The sequence below is a fragment of the Pituophis catenifer genome, unplaced genomic scaffold, assembly GCF_029215685.1.
Source record: "Pituophis catenifer annectens isolate HBS135680 unplaced genomic scaffold, rPitCat1.0.hap2 SCAF_12, whole genome shotgun sequence".
Taxonomy (NCBI): Eukaryota; Metazoa; Chordata; class Lepidosauria; order Squamata; family Colubridae; genus Pituophis; species Pituophis catenifer.
The window spans coordinates 24,913,594-24,934,925 of NW_027256892.1; the positions used below are offsets into that span (position 1 = coordinate 24,913,594).

The window sequence follows — 21,332 nt, forward strand, 5'->3', positions numbered from 1 at the left end:
AGCATACAAAATAAAAAGAAAAATGGGGGCACAGTAACAGTTTGCAATAACGCTTCCTGGATAAAAAGCAACTTAATAAAAGCTCAGAAGATTGATAAGGGGGAAAACCAAATAAACCCCATTGTGTAATTATGAGCCAAACCTGTCTGCCAACGTCTGTATGAAAGAGAGAGAGAGAGAAAAAAAACAATTGATATTATGTTTTTTTGGAGGTCACTCTGCTCTTGCCTGATTTTTCACTGACAATGCACTGTGATTTTTCAGTCGGTCACTCCTAAATTTTAATTTTTAATGTTTAACGTGGACGTATTTTAATTTCTAAATGGATATGTCTCTTTGACTCTTTTTTTTTTAAAATACATAGATTTGTAGATAGTTTGAATCGTGTTAAGCTAAGTGGCTTAGCTTTCCCTAAGCTGTTGTACAATAATATATAGGAGTCCTCCACTTACAACATTTTGCTTAGTGACCATTCAAAGTTACAGTGGCATTATAATAATAATAATAACAACTTTATTGTCGTTGTACGTATATACACAGTATATACAAGGAAATTCACTTAACATCCAAAGACCAGGCCCAACACACATAACAATTCCCAAACACCCCCCACCCACCCACCACAAATTCCCCACCCCTAAATCACGCAAACATCCACACAACAGACCCAGTAATGCTGTCCAACAGCTCACTGATGGTGGCCCTTTAGTTCATTGTTGAGTGCAATTACAGCTCTGGGATAAAAATTAATAAAAACTAAAAAATTAAAAATTAAAAAAAGTATTCAAACCGGAAGGAAGGAAGGACTATTTTTTCACGTGATTTACATTAAGATGCTTGACAATTGACTTGCATTTATGACGGTTGCAGTGTCCCGGGGTAACATGATCCCTTTTTGCGACCTCCTGACAAGCAGAGGCTGTGAGGAAGCCAGATTCACTTAACAACCGGGTTACTCAGTTTAAGAACTGCATTGATTCACTTAACCAACGTGGCGGGAAAAGTCGTAAGATGGGGCAAAATTCGCTTAACAAATGTCTCACTTAGCAACATAAATGTTGGGCTCAATTGTTAGTCTAGGACTACCTGTGTGGGTTTTTAAGCCTCCGAAACATTAATCATAGTTAAATAGGAAAACATGCAATAAATCACCCCCATTGATTTTGCTTTCTAATGGAACTTTCTTAAAGGGCAGTTTTACGTTAAATAACCTCTCTCCCCCCTGTCTCTGAGGATTAGTAGGTGGGGGGATTCCTCCTGCAAGCACAGAGAATGTGAGTTAAACGTGTGACTAATGCACAACGTATTAGTCATGCACTTTTAATAGGAGCAACCTTTGAGGCACATTTGGTGTGAAGCAATGTCTGATTTATTTATTTGTTTTCTTTCTCGGCCACAGCCCTTTGCTTACTTTTCCTTCGTTTCCACGATAAAACCTCAGAGAGTTTGTTCTCCTTTGTGATCCATGGCTGCCATGATAAGGGTCAATACTTAAGCCTCACTTGAAAGCCTTCTGTTCCATTTTAGCACACACAGAATAAGAGTTGATACTCCAGATTAGGTCAGTTAAACTGATTTATTGCTGTAGGCTGTGCACACCAATCTTCTCGACTAATAGCAATAGCCCTTAGACTAATATAGCGCTTCACAGTGCTTTGCAGCCCTCTCTAAGCGGTTTACAGAATCAGCTTATTGCCCCCAATAATCTGGGTCCTCATTTTACCCACCTCGGAAGGATGAAAGGCTGAGTCAACCTTGAGCCGGTCAGGATCGAACTGCTGGCAGTCGGCAGAGTTAGCCTGTAATACTGCATTCTAACCACAGGGAGGGAGGGAGGGAGGGAGGAAGGAAGGAAGGAAGGAAGGAAGGAAGGAAGGAAGGAAGGAAGGAAGGAAGGAAAATGGCAATAGCACTTAGACTTATATACCGCTTCACAGTTTTACAGCCCTCTCCAAGCAGTTTACAGCCTCTTGCCCCCAACAATCTGGGTCCTCATTTTACTGACCTTGGAAGGATGGAAGGCTGAATCAACTTTGAGCCGGTCAGGATTGAACACCTGGCAGTGAGCTGAATTAGCCTGCAATACTGCATTCTAACAGGAAGGAAGGAAGGAAGGAAGGAAGGAAGGAAGGAAGGAAGGAAGGAAGGAAGGAAGGGCACTTAGATATATACCACGGTGCTTTACAGCCCTCTCTAAGCGCTTTATAGAATCAGCAAATTGCCCCCAACAATCGGAGTCCTCGTTTTACTGACCTTGGAAGGACGAAAGGCTGAGTCAACCTTGAGCCTGGTGAGATTTGAACTGTCAAATTGCAGGCAGCTGGCAGTCAGCAGAAGTAGCCTGCAGTACTGCACTCTAACCACCGCGCCACCACGCTTGCTAAGAGTTACATAAGGGCCGACGGCACTCAAGGAAGGTTGGACCGATCTTGCTTGTGACTATGTAGAGACTCTAGGCTGGTCCCTCTCTTCATTCTGCCCCTAGCTTCTGCCACTCATTCTCCCACAGCGGGATAACCGGAAGAGTAAAATGAGATAAATCAGGGGAAACCAGTGTCATGGGAATGGAAGTCTCCTCACTTTCCCCATATATTCTCAAAATCTATTTTGAGAAGTCTTTGAAACAGGTTGCTAGGGAGAAATGTGTTGGCCAGTGAGTGTGGATCCCATTCTTTCAGGAACCAGCTTCTATCAACTCAAGCAGAACATTGGGTTTTATACAATATAATATTTGCTCCCACTCAGTCCACCACAACCCCCTCCAAAATCCTTGATTTTTCTTCATGCAATGTTTTAGCGTTAAGTCAAAACTGGCGGATAGCCATTTCTTTGCACTCCGGTGACGTCGTTTGTGAAGGCAGGGTTACGATCCTCTCTTGTTTTTTGTGTGTTTCTAGGTGGCAATAAAAATCATCGACAAATCTCAGCTCGATTCTGTCAACCTGGAAAAAATTTACCGGGAGGTACAGATCATGAAAATGCTGGACCATCCACACATTATCAAGCTTTATCAGGTACGTTAATCCCTAAATCTCGCCTGTCGAATCTGAAAGTTCAAAAGTGACGGGGAAATCAAACCTTTTTTAACCGGTCCGCTCCTGAATTCATCCAGGGTTTGGTTGCCGTTGGTGGAATTATTGAGCAGTGATTTAATTCATCCCCGTGTACAAATCCAGAAACAATCTTGATACTTCAGATCAAGTTTTTCCCTTCGTCCCTTTTTTGGACGTTAAACAACTGTACGGCTTTGAATAATTCATGAATTCACCAGCCTCAAAATTGTTGACTCAGGCATTGTTGAAAGGAACAGGTTTTGTTAACTGATTTAGGCTAGCCTGCCGGGATTTTGTTCAGTTTGGAAAATCGGTAGCAGCAGCAACAGCAAAATGCCAGAATCTTGACTTAATGATTGTTAGCAAGTACAGGTGGACTTACGGGCGCCCATTTAGTGACCGTCCAAAGTTACAACGGCACTGGAAAAAGTGACATGGTCGTATGATCAAAATTCAGACACTCGGCAACTGGTCCGTATTTGTGACGATTGCCGTGTCCCGGGGTCATGGAATCCCCTTTTGCGACCTTCTGACGAGCAGAGTCAATGGGGAAGCCAGATTCACTTAACAACCGGGTTACTCATTTAAGAACTGCGTTGATTCACTTAACAAACGTGGCGAGAAAAGTCGTAAGATGGGGGAAAACTCACTTAACAAGTCAGTGGGGGAGCCAAATTCCCTTAACAACCGTGTTATTAACTTAAGAATTTGCAGCGATTCACTTAAAGAATTAAGGTTGTAAGATGGGCCAAAATTTCACTTAACTGTCTCGCTTAGTGACAGAAACTTTGGGCTCAGTTGTGGTCGTAAGTCGAGGATTATCTGTATGTGTAACACGTGTTGTTGCACAATTGTGCCTACATGGTCCCTTCTATCTGCAGGGACGGCTACGCTAACCAAAGACTTGCAGGGTAAACCATCATATATCTGAATGGCTTGATTCCTGGCTTGTTGGTCTTCAAGGAACCGTGGTTTGACATGGTTTAGAAGTGTTTAAACAGGCCACGGCTCAGGCATAATGCTGAACTTTTCCATCCTGGTTGCTGGATAGTTTAGCTGCCTCTGCTTGAAGAAACAGTCAAGTAGGAGCAGGAAGCCAACCTTCATCAGCCGGCTTTCTTACTAACAAGCCACTTTGGGAGAGAATCCTGGCTTAGAGTCTTTTAGGAGTGCGGTGAGTCACTCGAGGCGATTGGTTCTCGCTAAACATAAGGTCAGATGGATCAGTGGGACTTGGTCTCTAACAGGATCCTGTTTATGTAATCTGCAGTGTGACCTGAATAGCTTTGCCACAGCGTGTTCAAGTACACCACAATTTCCTAACGTGGAACAGTGAACGGCGGGATCTGTAATTTGCCAGCTTCCATTTTCATCGTTGCAGTACGTGACTTTTGCTCTCGGTCTAAAGCAGGGATGGGCATCTGTGGCCCCTTTTAAAAGCTGTGGACTTCAACTCCCAGAATTCCTGAGCTAGCCATGCACGGCCGGCTCGGGAATTCTGGGAGTTGAAGTCCACAGGTCATACATAAAAAGGCCCATAATTGCCAGCTTTGATCTGAAGAGTGGGAAGGTAAGAATTTCCTTAGGTTTCTGAGCAGTGACTGTTGTTTCTCCGCATTAAATATTTGGACTGCTTATACTTTATGCTAAACCACATCTATTCCACAAATATGAATTAATGTGGAACCTGTTTATCGATTCTCCCAATTTATTGGTGAGTTGTTAACTGGCCAAAGCTCTGAAGACTGATCTAATTCCTTCAGACAAGTTTAGTTCTTAAATAAGTTTGAAAGTTTAAATAGATCGCGTAATATTTGTCTTTAATATGGCCTTCCTCGTTATATTCCTCCATGCTGTCCTACCAAAAATAATTTCATCTTGGCATCAATCAAGCAAATAATAACTTAGAAATGTCCTTGAGGACTTGTTTAGGGCACCGTATCTCCATTAGCGTTGATTATCTTTTCTCTTATGCAAGTCGTGTACATACACAAAATATTAAACAGGAATTTACGTAACATTGTTATGGAAAGCTACATTATGCTCCTTTAACAGTTAAGCACTACTTTTAGAATTACAGAATTGGAAGGGACCTTGGAGGTCTTCTAGTCCAACCCCCTGCTTAGGCAGGAAACTCTACACCACCTCAGACAAATGGTTATCCAAAATCTTCTTAAAAACTTCCAGTGTTGGAGCATTCGCAACTTCTGGAGGCAAGTTGTTCCACTGATTAATTGTTCTGACTGTCAGGAAATTCCTCCTTAGTTCTAAGTTGCTTCTGTCCTTGATTAGTTTCCACCCATTGCTTCTTTTCCTGCCTTCAGGTGCTTTGGAGAAGAGCTTGACACCCTCTTCTTTGTGGCAACCCCTGAGATATTGGAAGACTGCTATCATGCTAGTCCTTATTTTCATTAAACTATCCATGCTCAGTTCCTGCAATCGTTCTTCATATTTTTTTAGCCCACTTGTTTTGATACTCCCGTTGATCTGTCTGATAAAGAAGGATGGTTTGATTTTGAGCGCAAGTCTTTCTCATGAGACAAAACCAGATGTTAGAAATGATGACAGCCAGTTGTAGAACCAAAGTAGGAAGTAGTTGAGACTTCACCATGGAGTGAGCCAAAATTCAAGAATAGAAGTTTTAAGTGCTGACAAGGAAGGCAGCAATTCGGGAGCAAATCCCAGGCATGAATCAGTCAAATGAACGGAGTTGTTCAGAAGCAGCGCTGTGAGCCACCAGATGCCACCGGATTCAGATCATTGTAAATCTCGTCGTAAAGGCCTTGCTTAGAATTATCTTTATTAGTTTACCCAATGTCATTAACAAATTACTCGTATTAAATGTTGAAGCTCAAGATGAAGAGACTTCCCCGCCATGTCAAGAAGAAACATTTGGTTTAACGAGGTTTGGCTTGGGCTTTTATTAAATCATGTCTCAATATTGATAGCACGCTGTAAATCAAGCGGTTAATGGCGATATTATAAAACGAACAGTTTACTTATTTGAACTGGAATTTAGAAATGAGAGAATGATCCAGATCATAAAAAAAAAACAACCCACATAATACTATTTCATGCTCAGATCTTCTGGAAAAAGCAGCCAGCTGTCAACAGTATTCTTTTAGTCATCTTTAAAAAGCCTTTGCTTTTGCTATGGGGCAGTTGAGACTTTCTTTGACTTCCAATGAGCCAAATCCTTCCAATGATTTTACCAATTAGTACATTCAGCACAGGCCTTCCAGCTTACGGGCTGCATGGTGTTTCATGCAAATCTTTTCAGCCTTGTTGATTTCTTAACTCCGGTTTTTTTCTGACATTTTAATTTGTTAATTTTAATCTTTTTTTTTTTATTCTCTTTTTAACTGTGCTGTTAGTCAGGTTTTTATATTATTTTATAGTGGTGTTTGTAAACTGCCCAGAATTACTAGATAGATAGATAGATGGATAGATAGATAGATAGATAGATAGATAGATAGATAGATAGATAGATGATAGATAGATAGATAGATAGATAGATAGATAGATAGATGATAGATAGATAGATAGATAGATAGATAGATAGATAGATAGATAGATAGATGATAGATAGATAGAGATAGATAGATAGATAGATAGATAGATAGATAGATAGATAGATAGATAGATAGATATGGAGGGAGAGAGAGAGAGAGAGAGAGAGAGAGAGAGAGGTAGTTACATAGATACATACAGTGGTGAAATTCATTTTTTTTTTACTACCGGTTCTGGTGGTTGGTGGACATGGTGTGGCTTGGTGGAAGTGGCAGAGGAAGGATACTGCAAAAATCCCCACAAAATTCCCTCCCCACTCCTGGGGGAAGGATATTGCAAAATCTCCATTCCGACCCTACTTTGGGGCCAGCCAGAGGTGGTATTTGCCAGTTCTCTGAACTGCTCAAAATTTCTGCTACCGGTTCTCCAGAACCTGCTGGATTTCACCCCTGGATACCTAGACAAAGAGACAGACAGACCCGTTCTCTTCTAACCAGCTATGGTGAAGAGCTGGCATCCTGTATCTCAACCAGAGAAATTACGTTGGAGAGTTTGCTGATTTCCTGGCCTGACTAGCTACAGCCCTCGCTCACCATCCTTGCACATCTTCTAGCTGTAGAGTTTCCTCCCATGGCCACAGCTTGTTGCTTCGGTGAACAAGAACGCCGATGCCTACCTTTGATCAAGAGATTACTTCGGGCATGACGTCAAACTTTCTCAAGGCCCGAGAAAAATCCTCCCAACTTTCTGCATTTATTAAAAAACCTTTTCGGTCTCTCCTTTGTTCTAGCAAGCTGCCTGGCTGTTTTAACGTTCTAAGTGAGATTATTATTCACTAACACCAGCAGCTTTCTCTTTCCGGAACACGAGGGTTTGCAATCTGTGTTCGATTTGGGAGGGGCGCGGGGCGATATTTGAAGTTCTTGGAAGTGTCTTGTGATAGCATGAAAGCAAACAAATGTATTCTGGCACAAACGTTTGTGGATTCCATCCAATTCCCTCATTTTTGTATTTAAACACTTGGGAGGCAGAAATTGTTACTGATCTAGTTGGATCGTCTAAAATACCCCAAATGCTGTCTTCCCTTCACCCCAAATTATAACATCCCTGGAGAAGAATACAGTTGACCAGCAAGAATGAGAGTATTGGAATATCCTGTTCTTGCAAGATTTCAAAAATTCCGTTGCAATTCTTATTTGCCTCCCTATTTCGTGCAAAAGCCATTGGAGAATTGTTTAATGAGACAAATCTTCCAAGGGGGGCGGGGAGGGAAACATCTTAACATTTCAGTGCCAAGTGATTTATCTTGTGTCTGCCTTCAAGATTAAAAGTATCTGGCATTGTTTTCTTATATTTGGCATCCCACAATAAATGCTAGATGGGTCAAGGAGCGAGGCTGAATTCGTGACTATGGATTTTATTTGTTCGCCTGCTAATTTGGAAGTTATTGCTTCAGCACGTTGGCTCAAACCCCACGAATTTCAGGGTATGTCTTGTGGTTTCTTCTGAGAAACCTCCATGTATCTTAAAATTGTTTGTGTTCCGGTAACGAGACATTCCTTTTAATCACCGATTCAGGGAAGCCTCATCTCCATCCCGCCTTCACCTTTGAATTCTTGAAGTAATTTTGAATTTTTTTATACGCGTAACGATACCTCTGATGTTTCATTTACCACAGGAAAAAATACTGAAAAAGTTGCTTCCAAGATTTCCTGGGGGGTTTTCTCCCCCCCCCCTTTTGGCAGTTAAAATGATATTTATTTCTTTCATTCACAGGTGATGGAGACCAAAAGCATGCTGTACCTTGTGACAGAATATGCCAAAAATGGAGAAATATTTGGTAAGCTTTCCGACTTATAAAAATAGCTCGTTGGTTTCTTCCAACAGTTGCGCACTGTTAACGTATTTGGAAATTCTCTTTGCTCTTAAAAATAGAAGCTTTTCTCTGCTCAGTCGTCCAGAAACAAAGACTGGGGATTTTGGACGGTAGATTATTCACTCCAGTATGTCCTCTTGAGGGATCTTCAGTCCCAAAATTAAGATGGTTCCTCTTTCCATTGGCACGCTGTATCCTGCGAGTGTTTTCTCTTGCTCTGTTTGAAAAGGGGAAGTGCAGGCTACATAAATTTCCATTTCCCTTCTCTTAGATTATTGGCAATGTTGGCTAAGATGATGACAACGAGAACATAGCAACACAGATTCCTACATTCCAACCCTGTTTTAGGGCAAATGGCAAACATTTCACTGTGAACACAATTGGCTTTAGCTGTCTGGTAACAACAGTTAAAGCAAAACTATTTTTTTATTATTATTTGTAACCGTTGATCGGGACTCCAGAATAATTTCTCAGGGGACTCACATGTCCTGCAATAATCCGTTCTGCAAATGTTCTCGCAATCTTAAATTCAACTTTGTCGAGCCTTGCATGGTTTTGAAATGTTTATTCCGCTCCTTCATTCAGGATGCGCAAGGGAAGCTTGAAATTATACACCTGCGGAGGGGTAGTATGCAATTTCACTAGCACAATCCCATCGTGCTGTCGTCATTTTAAGAGAGAAATGAGCCGTCTCTCGCAAGTTCTGGAAAGACCGTTCCAGATTCTTCCTGTTTGTGTCACCCAAATCAGGAAGAGGTAGCACATTTTCGGATGAATGCCTTTTATTAAAAGGTAGAAATTTTTGTGAGGCACAGTTCATTTCATCAGTTGTCTGAAGTGGCCAAACTGATGTAAGATTTAGAGTTGGAAGAGAGAAGGTACGGAACTGGGATAATTTTGTAATTATAGGCTATATGTAAGAAAGATTATTTTGTCAATTAACATTTGTAACAAACTCACTGGACTTGTTGAGACCTTTTGAGATAGCCTACCCTGTTTCCCCGAAAATAAGACATCCCAATAATAAGCCCAATCGGGCTTTTGAGCGCATGTGCTAAAATAACCCCCCCCCCCCGAAAATAAGATCTCCCCGAAAATATTTAAACGCACGTGCAGCTGGTCCCCTCCATTTCCTCTGTTTAGGGTTAGAGAGACAGAGCTGGAAATCAGGTAAGATGGCAAGCGCTCCATGCGCCCCAAAATAATAAGACCTCCCTGAAAATAAGGCCAAGCGCTTATTTCAGGGTTCAAAAAAATATAAGACAGGGTCCCAGGGTCTTATTTTCGGGGAAACACGGTAAACTTTTTTTGCACGCGTGTTCAGCAATCTCTCACTCAATGGTGCTATTATTCTTTCTCTTCCCCCCCCCCCCCCCCAAATGGCTACTGTGAGATCTTTGGAAACCAAAGTACTTCGAATATCGTTTTATTTTTGTCCTTATTTGGAATCTTTGTGGTCAAACTTGTGTCGCGTCATTCTTTTGGGGAAAGTTTGCCTTCCTTTGTTCTGCACGGAATCCCGAAGGGCCGTGACAGCTTTATGATGCGCGGACTTCAACTCCCACAATTCCCCAGCCAGCTATGAATTCTGGGAGTTGAAGTCCGCCGCGCATCTTAAAGCCGTCAAGGTTGAGAAACCCTGCCGAAGGGCACTGCTGGCCGATGGATTACAGTCTTACGATAGCACATTAGAGAAAGAACATGTGAAGGTTTCCACTGTGTAATCAAAATAATCAGAACGTCCTGTTTAACCAGATAAGGCATGCAAAGGACCTCGGGAGTAAGAAGTCAACCGGAGAAGTCTTTTAAGAGCTGAAACGTAAAGGCTGCCTTTAATCTAATTAGGCAGCTTTATCTTGAGTCGTGGTTGGATAAGATTGCCAGTTCTGAGGTTGGATTGTGCAAAAAAAAAAACAAACGGTGGCACATGATAGATTATATATATGGCTAAGGGCGACTTCCTCCAATATTTCTTGGATACTACTTTGTGCCGGGATGTTTCAGAACACAAAATCCAGACGATGACTAATAGTCAGGCTGCAATCTTGGTTTCTATTTCGGAATAGCTTTGAGGGTTTGTTAGATGAACGGCAGAGGGAATTTGTGCGGGGGTCTCCGATAGACAAGCAGAAGACAAGAGTTTGGTCCCAACAGAAGAGAGCGCCATATTCGTTGCTCAAGGTTGAATTCTGGTTTCCGAGCACGGCGGTTTTCTTACCGACGTTTCGTGACCAAACTGGGTAATATCATCAGAGCTAGCGATTGTGTTATCTAGGCTGATAACCTACTGATAACCACCAAACTCGGAGCACACCAAGGACAACCACAAGAGTTTGGTCTTCTGGTAGGGTGAGTTATCTTCCACGTCCTTGGGCTTAATCCATCCCTTGGCCCAGCTTCTGCAGAATGTTTAGATAAAATTCAAACGGTGGGACGAACATTATACGGCTCCAAAACCCTTCCAAGAAGAGAAATACCGATGAGAATTCTTGAAGGTATCAGCCATGTCGGCATTATTAAGCGGATTGGAGAATATTCTCCCGGGCTCAATTGAGCCCATTTTCTGTGTAGCATAAAATGGAGAAAGGTTAGACCAGGGATCTCCAACCTTGGCAACTTTAAGCCTGGAGGACTTCAACTCCCAGAATTCCCCAGCCAGCTTTGCTTTGGCCTTGCATATCTGAAAATGGTCATGGTTGAGAAATATTAGCTTGGACTATTTTTGTTCGTGCTTCACTTCCTCATCGACGGAGGCTGTGTGCTGCTTTGCAGATGCCCGATTTCCTGGAAGGCACGGTGGCCCCATCATTTCACCCATTTTAATCATCCTTGGCGGATAAATATTATTGTTCTCCGTTTTTAAAAAGTCTTTCTGTGTTTCGCAGATCCTCGGTGCTTTCACAGGTTTCCCAAAAAGCCTAGCGTTCTTTTGGGGGGCGGGATGCATGATTGTGCAGTATTTCCAGAGCTCGGAGAGAAATCTCTTTTAAGAGGAAATTCCTCACTGAGGCATCAACTTGCGTGCAAGAACAAAATCAGTGGGGTTTTGTGTTGTTTTTTTCTTTAATTATTTATTCATGGTCCGTTTCTCTCTCTCTGCAGGAACTTTTTCTGGATTTTGTTCCTCTGGTATGATCTGTAATGTCCCGTTCTAACGTTGGCAGTTTTACTGAGGTTAAGGATCAGTAATGTGTTCTGAATTTAATGTGCTGCAGAATAGAATAGAACAGAGCAGAGCAGAACAGAACAGAATAGGAATACAGAATAGAAAATATAGAATAGAAATAGAATAAAATAGAAAAGAAAAGAAATACAGAATAGAATAGAATAGAATAGAATAGAATAGAATAGAATAGAATAGAATAGAATAGAATAGAATAGAATAGAATAGAATAGAATAGAATAGAATAACAGAGTTGGAAGGGACCTTGGAGGTCTTCTAGTCCAACCCTCTGCTTAGGCAGGAAACCCTACACCACTTCAGACAAATGGTAATCCAACTTCTTAAAAATTTCCAGTGTTGGAGCATTTACAATTTCTGGAGGCAAGTTGTTCCACTGATTGATTGTTCTCACTGTCAGGAAATTTCTCCTTAGTTCTAGGTTGCTTCTCTCCTTGATTAATTTCCACCCATTGCTTCTTGTCCTGCCCTCAGGTGCTTTGGAGAAGAGCTTGACTCCCTCTTCTTTGGGGCAGCCCCTGAGATATTGGAAGACTGCTCTCATGTCTCCCCTAGTCCTTCTTTTCAATTAGCCATGCCCAGTTCCTGCAACTGTTCTTCATATGTTTTAGCCTCCAGTCCCCTAATCATCTTTGTTGCTCTTCTTTGCACTCTTTCAAGAGTCTCCACATCTTAGCTATAACATAGAACATAACTAAGTCTAGCGCATTGCATACAAGCAAGCAGATTTGACATCTGTACTTGAACATAAATATCCAGATCAATTTTGTGGACTTAAAAACTCTATTTGATGGGGAAAAGATGGTGTGTTCTCTTGAATACAGGTAGTCCTGGATTACAACAGTTCGTTTAGTGACTGGTTGAAGTTACAACGGCGCTGAAGAGAGTGACTTATGACCATGTTTCACGCTTATGACCGCCGCAGCATCCCCGTGGTCATGTGATTTACATTTGGATGTTTGATAAATGGTTCGTACTTACGACGGTTGCAGTGTCCTGGGGTCACGCAATCCCCTTTTTGTGACCTTCTGACGAGCAAAGTGAATGGGGAAGCCAGATTCACTTAACAACCGGGTTGCTGACTTGTCAACTGTACTTATTCACTTAACAACGGTGGCAAGAAAAGTCGTAAAATGGGGCAAAACTCACGTAACGAATTTTTCACTTAGCAACAAAAATGTTTGGGGCTCAGTTGGGGGTGTTATCAGCCCACTTACAATCAAAATTGGGACCCAAATTTCCACTGCTGGGACAAGATGCTTATTAAGTGAGTTGTGCCCCGGGTTTACGACCTTTTTGCCATGGCTGTTAAGCGAATCACTGCAGAGGTTAAGTGAAGCACACGGTCATTAAGATCGCAAGTGGTGATCATGTGACCTCGGGATGCTGCAATGGTCATATGTGCGAGGATCGGGTTTTTTTCCAGTGCCGTCGTAACTTGGGATGGTCACTAAACGGATGATTGTAAATTGAGGGCTACCTGTATATCTCTTAGTGCTGCTGTTGTGGAAGGAATGATGTAGGGTTTGCTTGGGTAGGGGGTTGGACTAGATGACCTTCAAGGCCCCTTCCAACTCTGTTAATCTGTATACTGTGAAATCCACCTGCTTTCAAAAGAAGGTTAAAAATTGCCCACCAGGAATTCCATGCAAGTAATGCTTCAATTGAAAGTCAAGGGCCACGATCCAAAGAACCGATTTTGGAATGTGCTGTAGAATTTGCATATGTTTTTAATTACATACATAATGTATGTGAATTGGAAGTCTTCCCTGGTATTAAAAAATTATGCAGAGCCATGCTCGGAATTATATTATGTCACCGGTTTTGCATAAAATATCCCTGGTAACCTTATTTTTGACCTTTTAGAAATGGTTTCAACTCTAAAAGGGCTGCTTTAGAAAAATGGGCATTTTTCTTTCTTTGCAAATAAATTATTATATATGTGTGTGTGTGTGTGTGTAGATAGATAGATAGATAGATAGATAGATAGATAGATAGATAGATAGATAGATAGATAGATAGATATTACAAAAGAATAACGCAGAAGAGAGTGGGAGAGCCTTAAAAACACCGATAGGCTATGTGGATTATTGTCTTTTTCAGTCACCTTTTTCAGTGACATGGTAACTTCAAACATTCGTTAAGCGAATGATCGTAATTCACCTCATGAGCCGAGGTGGCGCAGTGGTTAGGGTGCAGTGCTGCAGCTACTTCAGCTGACTGCTAGTTCAGCAGATCAGTGGATCAAATCTCACCGGCTCAAGGTTGACTCAGCCTTCCATCCTTCCGAGGTGGGTAAAATGAGGACCCAGATTGTTGGGGGCAATATGCTATTTAGTATACTGTCTTTGGTGTAAGCCGCCCAGAGTCCTTGGAGAGTGGAAGGCATAGAAATATGAATAATAAAATAATAAATAAATAAATAAATAAATAAATAAATAAAGTAAGTCGGGGACTGTCTTGGTAATCGGCTTGGAGGAAGTCCCAGTTGAATGGCAATAAGGTTGCGGTGACAGGTAGAAGAGTAACTAGAACTCCATGCATTTGCCTTGTGGCAATGAGACTGGAGAAGGAGGAGGGGAAAAGCTGTGGGTGATGCCTCCAAAATTGCTCCAGTGCCTTGCCTTTGCCACAAAGAAGAAGGGATCAACCTATTTTTCCAAAGCACCTGAGGGTAGGACAAGAAGCAACGGATGGAAACTAATCAAGGAGAGGAGCAACTTAAAAATAAGGAGGAATTTCCTGGCATTTAGTACAATTAATCAGTGGAACAACTTGCCTCCAGAAGTTGTGGGCGCTCCATCACTGGAGGCTTTCCAAAAGAGATTGGACAGCCATTTGATGGTGAACCCATGGCACAGGTGGCATATGTAGCCATATCGGTGGGCACGTGAGCTCAGCTCCAGCGCACATGTGTGTACCAGCCAGCTGATTTTCGGGCCTTCTGGGCCCACCAGAAGTAGGAAAATAGGCTGTTTCCTGCCTCCGGTGGGCCTCAAGGGGTGGTGGGGAAGGCCCGTTTTTTGCTGTCCCCAGGCTCCAGAGCCTTTCTAGGAGTCTGGGGAGGGCGAAAACAGCCTTCCCCACCACCCTCGGAGGCCCTCTAGAGGCCAGAAAGGGCCCGTTGGCCAACTAGAAAGGCTCTGGAGCCTGGGGACAGCAAAAAACGGGCCTTCCGGTCCCACAGGAAGTTGGCAAATGGGCCGTTTCCAGCCTCCGGGGAGGGGAGGCTGTTTTAGCCCTCCCCAGACTCCTAGAAAGTCTTCGGAGCCTGGTGAGAAAGAAAAATGGGCCTACCAGGCCATCTCATGCCTGGAGCGGGGGAGGGTGGTGGTGTCACATGCGCGGGGGTGGGGTGCATAGAATTATGGGTGTGGACACATGCGTGCATGACACACACACACACACATACACACCCCGCTCCTGTCACACAATGGCAAAAGGGTTAGCCATCACTGGCATAAGGTCTCCTGCTTGAAGCAGGGAGTTGGCCTAGATTAGAAGACATCTAATAGTCCCTTTCAGCGGGAGGATTCTGTTCTCCCAAAGACTTGAGGGCCGGACAAGAACTTAACTGGTGGAAGATCTTTTTTTTTTTTTTAATTTGATTTATATGCCGCCCTTCTCCGGAGACTCAGGGCAGCTTACAATGCGTTAAGCAATAGCCTTCATCCTTTTGTATATATTTATACAAAGTCAGTTTATTGTCCCCACAATCTGGATCCTCATTTTACCTACCTTAGAAAGGATGGAAGGCTGAGTCAACCTTGAGAGATAGATGATAGATAGATAGATAGATAGATAGATAGATAGATAGATAGATAGATAGATAGATAGATAGATAGATAGATTCTATAAATAAATAAATAAATAAATAAACAAACAAACAACCCCCCCACCTTAGAAAGGATGGAAGGCCGAATCAACCTTAAAGAGAGAATCAACTTAGAACTAAGGAGAAAATTCCAGACGGTTAGAACAATTAATTAATGGAACGGATTGACTCCAGAAGTCGAGGTTTTTCAGAAGAGATTGGAAAACCATTTATCCAGAATAGTCTAGGGCAGGGGTCTCCAACCTTGGCAACTTTAAGCCTGGTGGACTTCAACTCCCAGAATTCCCCAGCCAGCTTTGCTGGTTCTTTAGATCTGGGGTCTCCAACCTTGGCAACCTCAGCTTTGCTGGCTGGGGAATTCTGGGAGTTGAAGTCCGCCAGGGTTAAGGTTGCCAAGGTTGGAGACCCCTAGGGTTAGGATTTCCTGCCCGAGCAGGAGGTTGAATTTGAAGGCCTCCAGCTCTTATTATTCTGTCATTCTAAGTTTGCTTTCTTTTTTTTCCCCTTCAAAAGCCTTACCACTAAAGTAGAGTTTCCATTGCCTCAAAAGCAGATTAGCCACATGCGTACAAAGACATTGTATAAGAGCCCGGAATAGGGACGCTGTTGATAATAAAAGTCAGCAGAAATAAATCATAGATCTGCCTTGTGTTGGTGAAACGTTTCCTCCCCCCCCCCCCGGTCAACACTCGGTTGGGTTTATAATAAATCCACTTTTCTTGTTGCAACCGGACTTCTGGCATTCCAACAAGGTGTTTAATACCCTGAGCAAAGCTGCGGGACTCTCTTGCCAGGTGTGCCTCCCTGGCCACTTCCCCACCAAGTGTGTGTTTGGCCTGGTTGCGTGTAAGGTGACTTTTATCGGCCTCTTCTGTTCCAGCTGGAGAGTTTTCTTTTGGTGACCGCAGCAGCTACTCGTCCAATGATTGACTTTCTCCCAGGAGCCTTGCGAATGTTCAGAACCGATAAGAAGAGGGGGAGAAAAAAAAAATCAAACCCGGTTAATATTTCATTTTATCTAACGTGATATCAGAGAAGAACCTCTGGTCATAGCTGCCGTGTTTGGCCCGATGTACCCTTCTGCTAAGCAAGGCACAGAAGGGTATCTGTACTGATAACCACCTCCAGAAAGCAAATAGTTAGAGGAAGCTATGTAAACACGTGGAACACTGAAGCAAGACGTTTCAGCTCCTGGTTGTGTATTTCCCCCACTACTTCTGCCGGAAAGTAAGCAACAGGAACTCAAGGATCTACTCCGGGGTGAAATCCATCAGGTTCTGACAGGTTCTGGAGAACCGGTAGCGGAAATTTTGAGCAGTTCGGAGAACCGGCAAATGCCACCTCTGGCTGGCCCCAGAGTGGGGTGGGCATGGGGATTTTGCAATATCCTTTCCCCAGGAGTGGGGTGGGAATGGAGATTTTGCAGTATCCTTCCCCTGGAGTGGGGAGGGAATGGGGATTTTGCAGTATCCTTTCCCCAGTAGTGGGGAGGGAATGGAGATTTTGCAGTATCCTTCCCCTGGAGTGGGGAAGGAATGGGGATTTTGCAATATCCTTCCCCTGGAGTGGGAAGGGAATGGGGATTTTGCAGTATCCTTCCCCTGCCATGCCCACCAAGCCATGCCCACAGAACCGGTAGTAAAAAAATTTGGATTTCACCACTGATCTACTCCCCTTTAAAGTACTGCATCCAGTTTTGGTCACCACACTATAAAAAAGATGTGGAGACTCTAGAAAGAGTGTAGAGAAGAGCAACCAGGATGATGAGGGGACTGGAGGCGAAAACATGCGATGAACAGTTGCAGGAACTGGGCTGGCTAGTCTAGTGAAGGGAAGGACCATGGGAGACAGGATAGCAGTTTTCCAGTATTTGAAGGAGAGAGGAGGAAGGGGGTGAAGCTATTCTCCAAAGCACCTGAAGGCCAAACAAGGAACAATGGATCGAAACTGATCAAGGAGAGATTCAACCTGGAAATAAGGAGAAATTGTCTGACAGTGAGAACAATCAACCCATGGAACAGAAGTTGCCTTCAGAAGTTGTAGAAGCTTCATCACTGAAAGCTTTCAAGAAGAAACCAGACTGCCATCTGTCAAAAATGGTGTAGGGTCTGCTTGGACGGGGGGTTGGACTAGATGACCTATAAGGTCCCTTCTGACTCTGTTAATCTGTATCTAAAGTCGTCTTTACATGTGGCCCTGCTTGCTCTCCAAGGGTTTGTGCTATTCCTCAGAGACTCTTATAAAGAATAGAAGACCACAGGACGCATCTTCTCCCGGCTAAATGAGAATTAAGGGCCATATCTTAACCCACGTTCGTCTCATTCGATGTTTTTCAAATGTTTAGCGCTGGCTGGGGAATTCTGGAACTTGAAGTCCACACCTGTTAAGGTTAGAAAAATACCGATCTCTCATTGATCTCAGTATTGCAAGTTCTGGCTGTTGTTCTTTTCCTTTCCTTAAATCGGAAAAACGTTGGCAAGCCAAATTCTTGGTGCTGTCGGCGTGTGAAACAGGAGAGAGAGAAAGGCCTCTGTTCTTGGGTCACCAGCCCCCGTGGCACGTGGCACGTGGAGCCTCTTTTAAAAAGTTGCTTGCCTTTTCGTACCATCTGATTTATTAATCCTGTACCCGATCGTCTGTACCCGAGCACGCTAAATCAAAGGGCTTTGCTTTCTTGCCGAAGCATGAATGGTGAGGCAAAGCTGGCACCGGACAAAATCATGAACTTCACCCAGGCTGATTTGGCAATCCACCGTTCCCTTAAAGGTTTGTGGCTCTCGTGGTCAGCAACAGGAGGTGGGGGGGTGGGGAAGTAATATGGTCAGAAGATCCTGTAAAAGAAGTGATTCTCTGGTGACCCTTTCCAACCAGTCTCCAAACAATACATAAAGAGACTGCCAAGTGCATGCATTTTAATTTTCTTTGCTCGGCTTCCTTTTAACAAACTTTCCCCCAGGGTTTCCTAGCTGGCAAATACGTAGTAATAAGAATGGGGGAGAGAGAGAGAGGAAAGACTATGGAAATTCTCGAGAAAGGAAAGCCCAAACATCTGGTATCTTCATTGGACTGGACTCCTGTTTAGTCGTCATCCCTGGGATATCGGCCTGTTCCAAATCGTCCTTCCGCGTTGGGATTTCTTGCAAATGAGAGCCGAGAGGGTTGCTGCTGCAAGCAGGGGCAGGAAACGGCCTCATTTCCAAGTGAAAGATCTGTTTATTCCAGCTATTGTTCGGTTTGAAACTGAGGTGGTTTCCAGTTCTTCTGAATTACCCCAATTAAGATGACTTCAGGAGGTTGTAGGTCAAGTGGGACCTCCGTGCGTGGGGGGCGAGAGGGGGGGTGAAAGCCACATGTTTTCTAGGAAAGGCTAGATCAGGAGTCTGAGCTGGCTGGAGAATTCTGGGAATTGAAATCCACAAGTCTTAAAGCTGCCAAGTTTGAAGACCTTTGGGATGGATAGATGGATGGATGATAGATAAGATAGGTAGGTAAGTTGGAAGGTAGGTAGGATAGGTAAATTGAATGGATGGATGGATGGATGGATGGATGGATGGATGGAGAGTTGGATGATAGATAATAATAATAATTTAATAATAATAATTTTATTTCTATACCGCCCTTCTCCCGAAGGACTCAGGGCGGTGTACAGCCTATTTAAAAACACAGACAAAACAACAATATAAAATTTAAAAATAATTAAATAAAGTGACTCAAATTTAAAACCCCAATAAATTTAAATACCCCAATTTAAAACTATTGTGTTGATAGTCCGGCCTGGCAGAACAACAGGGTCTTATCTAAGATAGATAAGGTAGATAGGTAGGTAGGATAGATAAATCATCTAGATAGATAGATAGATAGATAGATAGATAGATAGATAGATAGATAGATAGATAGATAGATAAGGTAGGTAGGTAGGTAGGTAGGTAGGTAGGTAGGTAGGTAGATGATAGATAGATAGATAGATAGATAGATAGATAGATAGATAGATAGATAGATAGATAGATGGATAGATAGGATAGGTAAATGGATGGATGGATGGATGGAAGATAAGATAGGTAGGTAGATAGGATAGATAGATAGATAGATAGATAGATAGATAGATAGATAGATAGATAGATGATAGATAGATAGATAGATAGATAGATAGATAGATAGATAGATAGATAGATAGATAGATGATAGATAAGGTAGGTAGATAGATAGATAGATAGATAGATAGATAGATAGATAGATAGATAGATAGATAGATAGATAGATACTGTAGATAGATATGGTAGATGATAGATAGATAGATAGATAGATAGATAGATAGATAGATAGATAGATAGATAGATAGATAGATAGATAGACTATAAAAAAAGATATTGAGACTAGAACGGGTGCAGAGAAGAGCAACCAAGATGATGAGGGGACGGTTGCAGGAACTGGGCCTGGCTAGTCTAGTGAAGAGAAGGACCAGGGGAGACATGAGTCTTCCAATATTTGAGGGGCTGCCCCAGAGAGGAGGAAGGGGGCCAAGCTATTTTCCAAAGCACCCGAAGGCCAGACAAGGAACAATGGATGGAAACTGATCAAAGAGAGATTCAAGCTAGAAATAAGGAGAAATTTCCTGACAGTGAGAACAGTCACTGGAGTTTGGGGGTTGATGGGTCGTGTTTGTTTCTTCTCCCTGACTGATCCGATCCTGGCTTGTCCTTTGAGATGATCTCATAGTATCCCTCGTCAATGAGCTGTCACTCTGGGGGAAAGCTGCCTCTTAAATTATTATTATCCGGTCAGTCCTCCCAAATCTTCTTAAGAGGAAAAGCCCAGCTGGTGTTTTCAACAGCCTCTTGTGAACAGTAGCAAGTAGCTGGCTTTTTTTTTTTGGTCAAAAATCCTGCAGTTGTAATACAGTACAAGTTCACACCCAGCAATCCTATCCCAGTGGAGGCTTCTTTTTTTTTAAAAAAAGACTTTTTAATATCGCTCAGCCAAATTATATCAGTCTTGTTCTTCCACAAACACTCTTCACTTCCATCTTTGCAATGCTTCATGCCAGACTTGCTTGCAACCTCAGCTTTGATTCTACCCGTATTTTTTACGGAAGAAATAGGAGGCCTCACAATTTAATGCATAAAAAGTTGATTTCGTTATAAGGTTAATAATATAAAATACAAAAATGCAAGAGAAAATAATAGGAACAATAGGGGAGGGAAAAGGGAAGGGAAGATTACAGATGAACAGAGTTGGAAGGAAACTTGTAGATCATCTACCCTGTTTCCCCCAAAATAAGACATCCCCTGATAATAAGCCCAATCGGGCTTTTGAGCGCATGGCAATAAGGCCAAGCGCTTATTTCAGGGTTCCCAAAAATATAAGGCAGGGTCTTATTTTTGGGGAAACACGGTATCTATCTGTCTGTCTGTCTGTCTGTCCTTCTATCCATCCATCTATCCATCTATATCTATCTATCCATCTATTATCCATCCATCCATCCATCCATCCATCTACCCTGTTTCCCCCAAAATAAGACATCCCCTGATAATAAGCCCAGTTGGGCTTTTGAGCGCATAGCAATAAGGCCAAGCGCTTATTTCAGGGTTCCCAAAAATATAAGACGGGGTCTTATTTTTGGGGAAACATGGTAGTCCAGGAGACTAATGGCAGTCCAATCTCTTCTTGAAAGCCTCTAGGGATGAAGCTCCCACAACTTCCGAAAAGTGTAGAAAAGAGGGGGGAAATAGAAAGAAAAGGCATTGACTTCCGACTCCCTTTGGTGCAGCAGAATAAGATAATGGCATCAAACCTTCATTTTTTTTAATTTTTATATAATCGTATAAACTAGCCTTTTCTATAACAACAAACCTATCTAATTGGTAAACCCCAAAATCA

The 21,332-nt window shown here is 42.6% G+C and overlaps 1 protein-coding gene across 1 annotated transcript in view; it reads left to right on the plus strand.

Annotated features, from left to right (window-relative positions):
* SIK2 (salt inducible kinase 2) overlaps positions 1–21,332 on the plus strand; it is a 65,448-nt gene that overhangs the window by 11,994 nt on the left and 32,122 nt on the right. The window contains exons 2-3 of the mRNA XM_070952382.1: positions 2,898–3,014; positions 8,340–8,403. Of these exons, the coding sequence (XP_070808483.1) occupies positions 2,898–3,014; positions 8,340–8,403 (181 nt within the window). The remainder of the gene's footprint in view (positions 1–2,897; positions 3,015–8,339; positions 8,404–21,332) is intronic.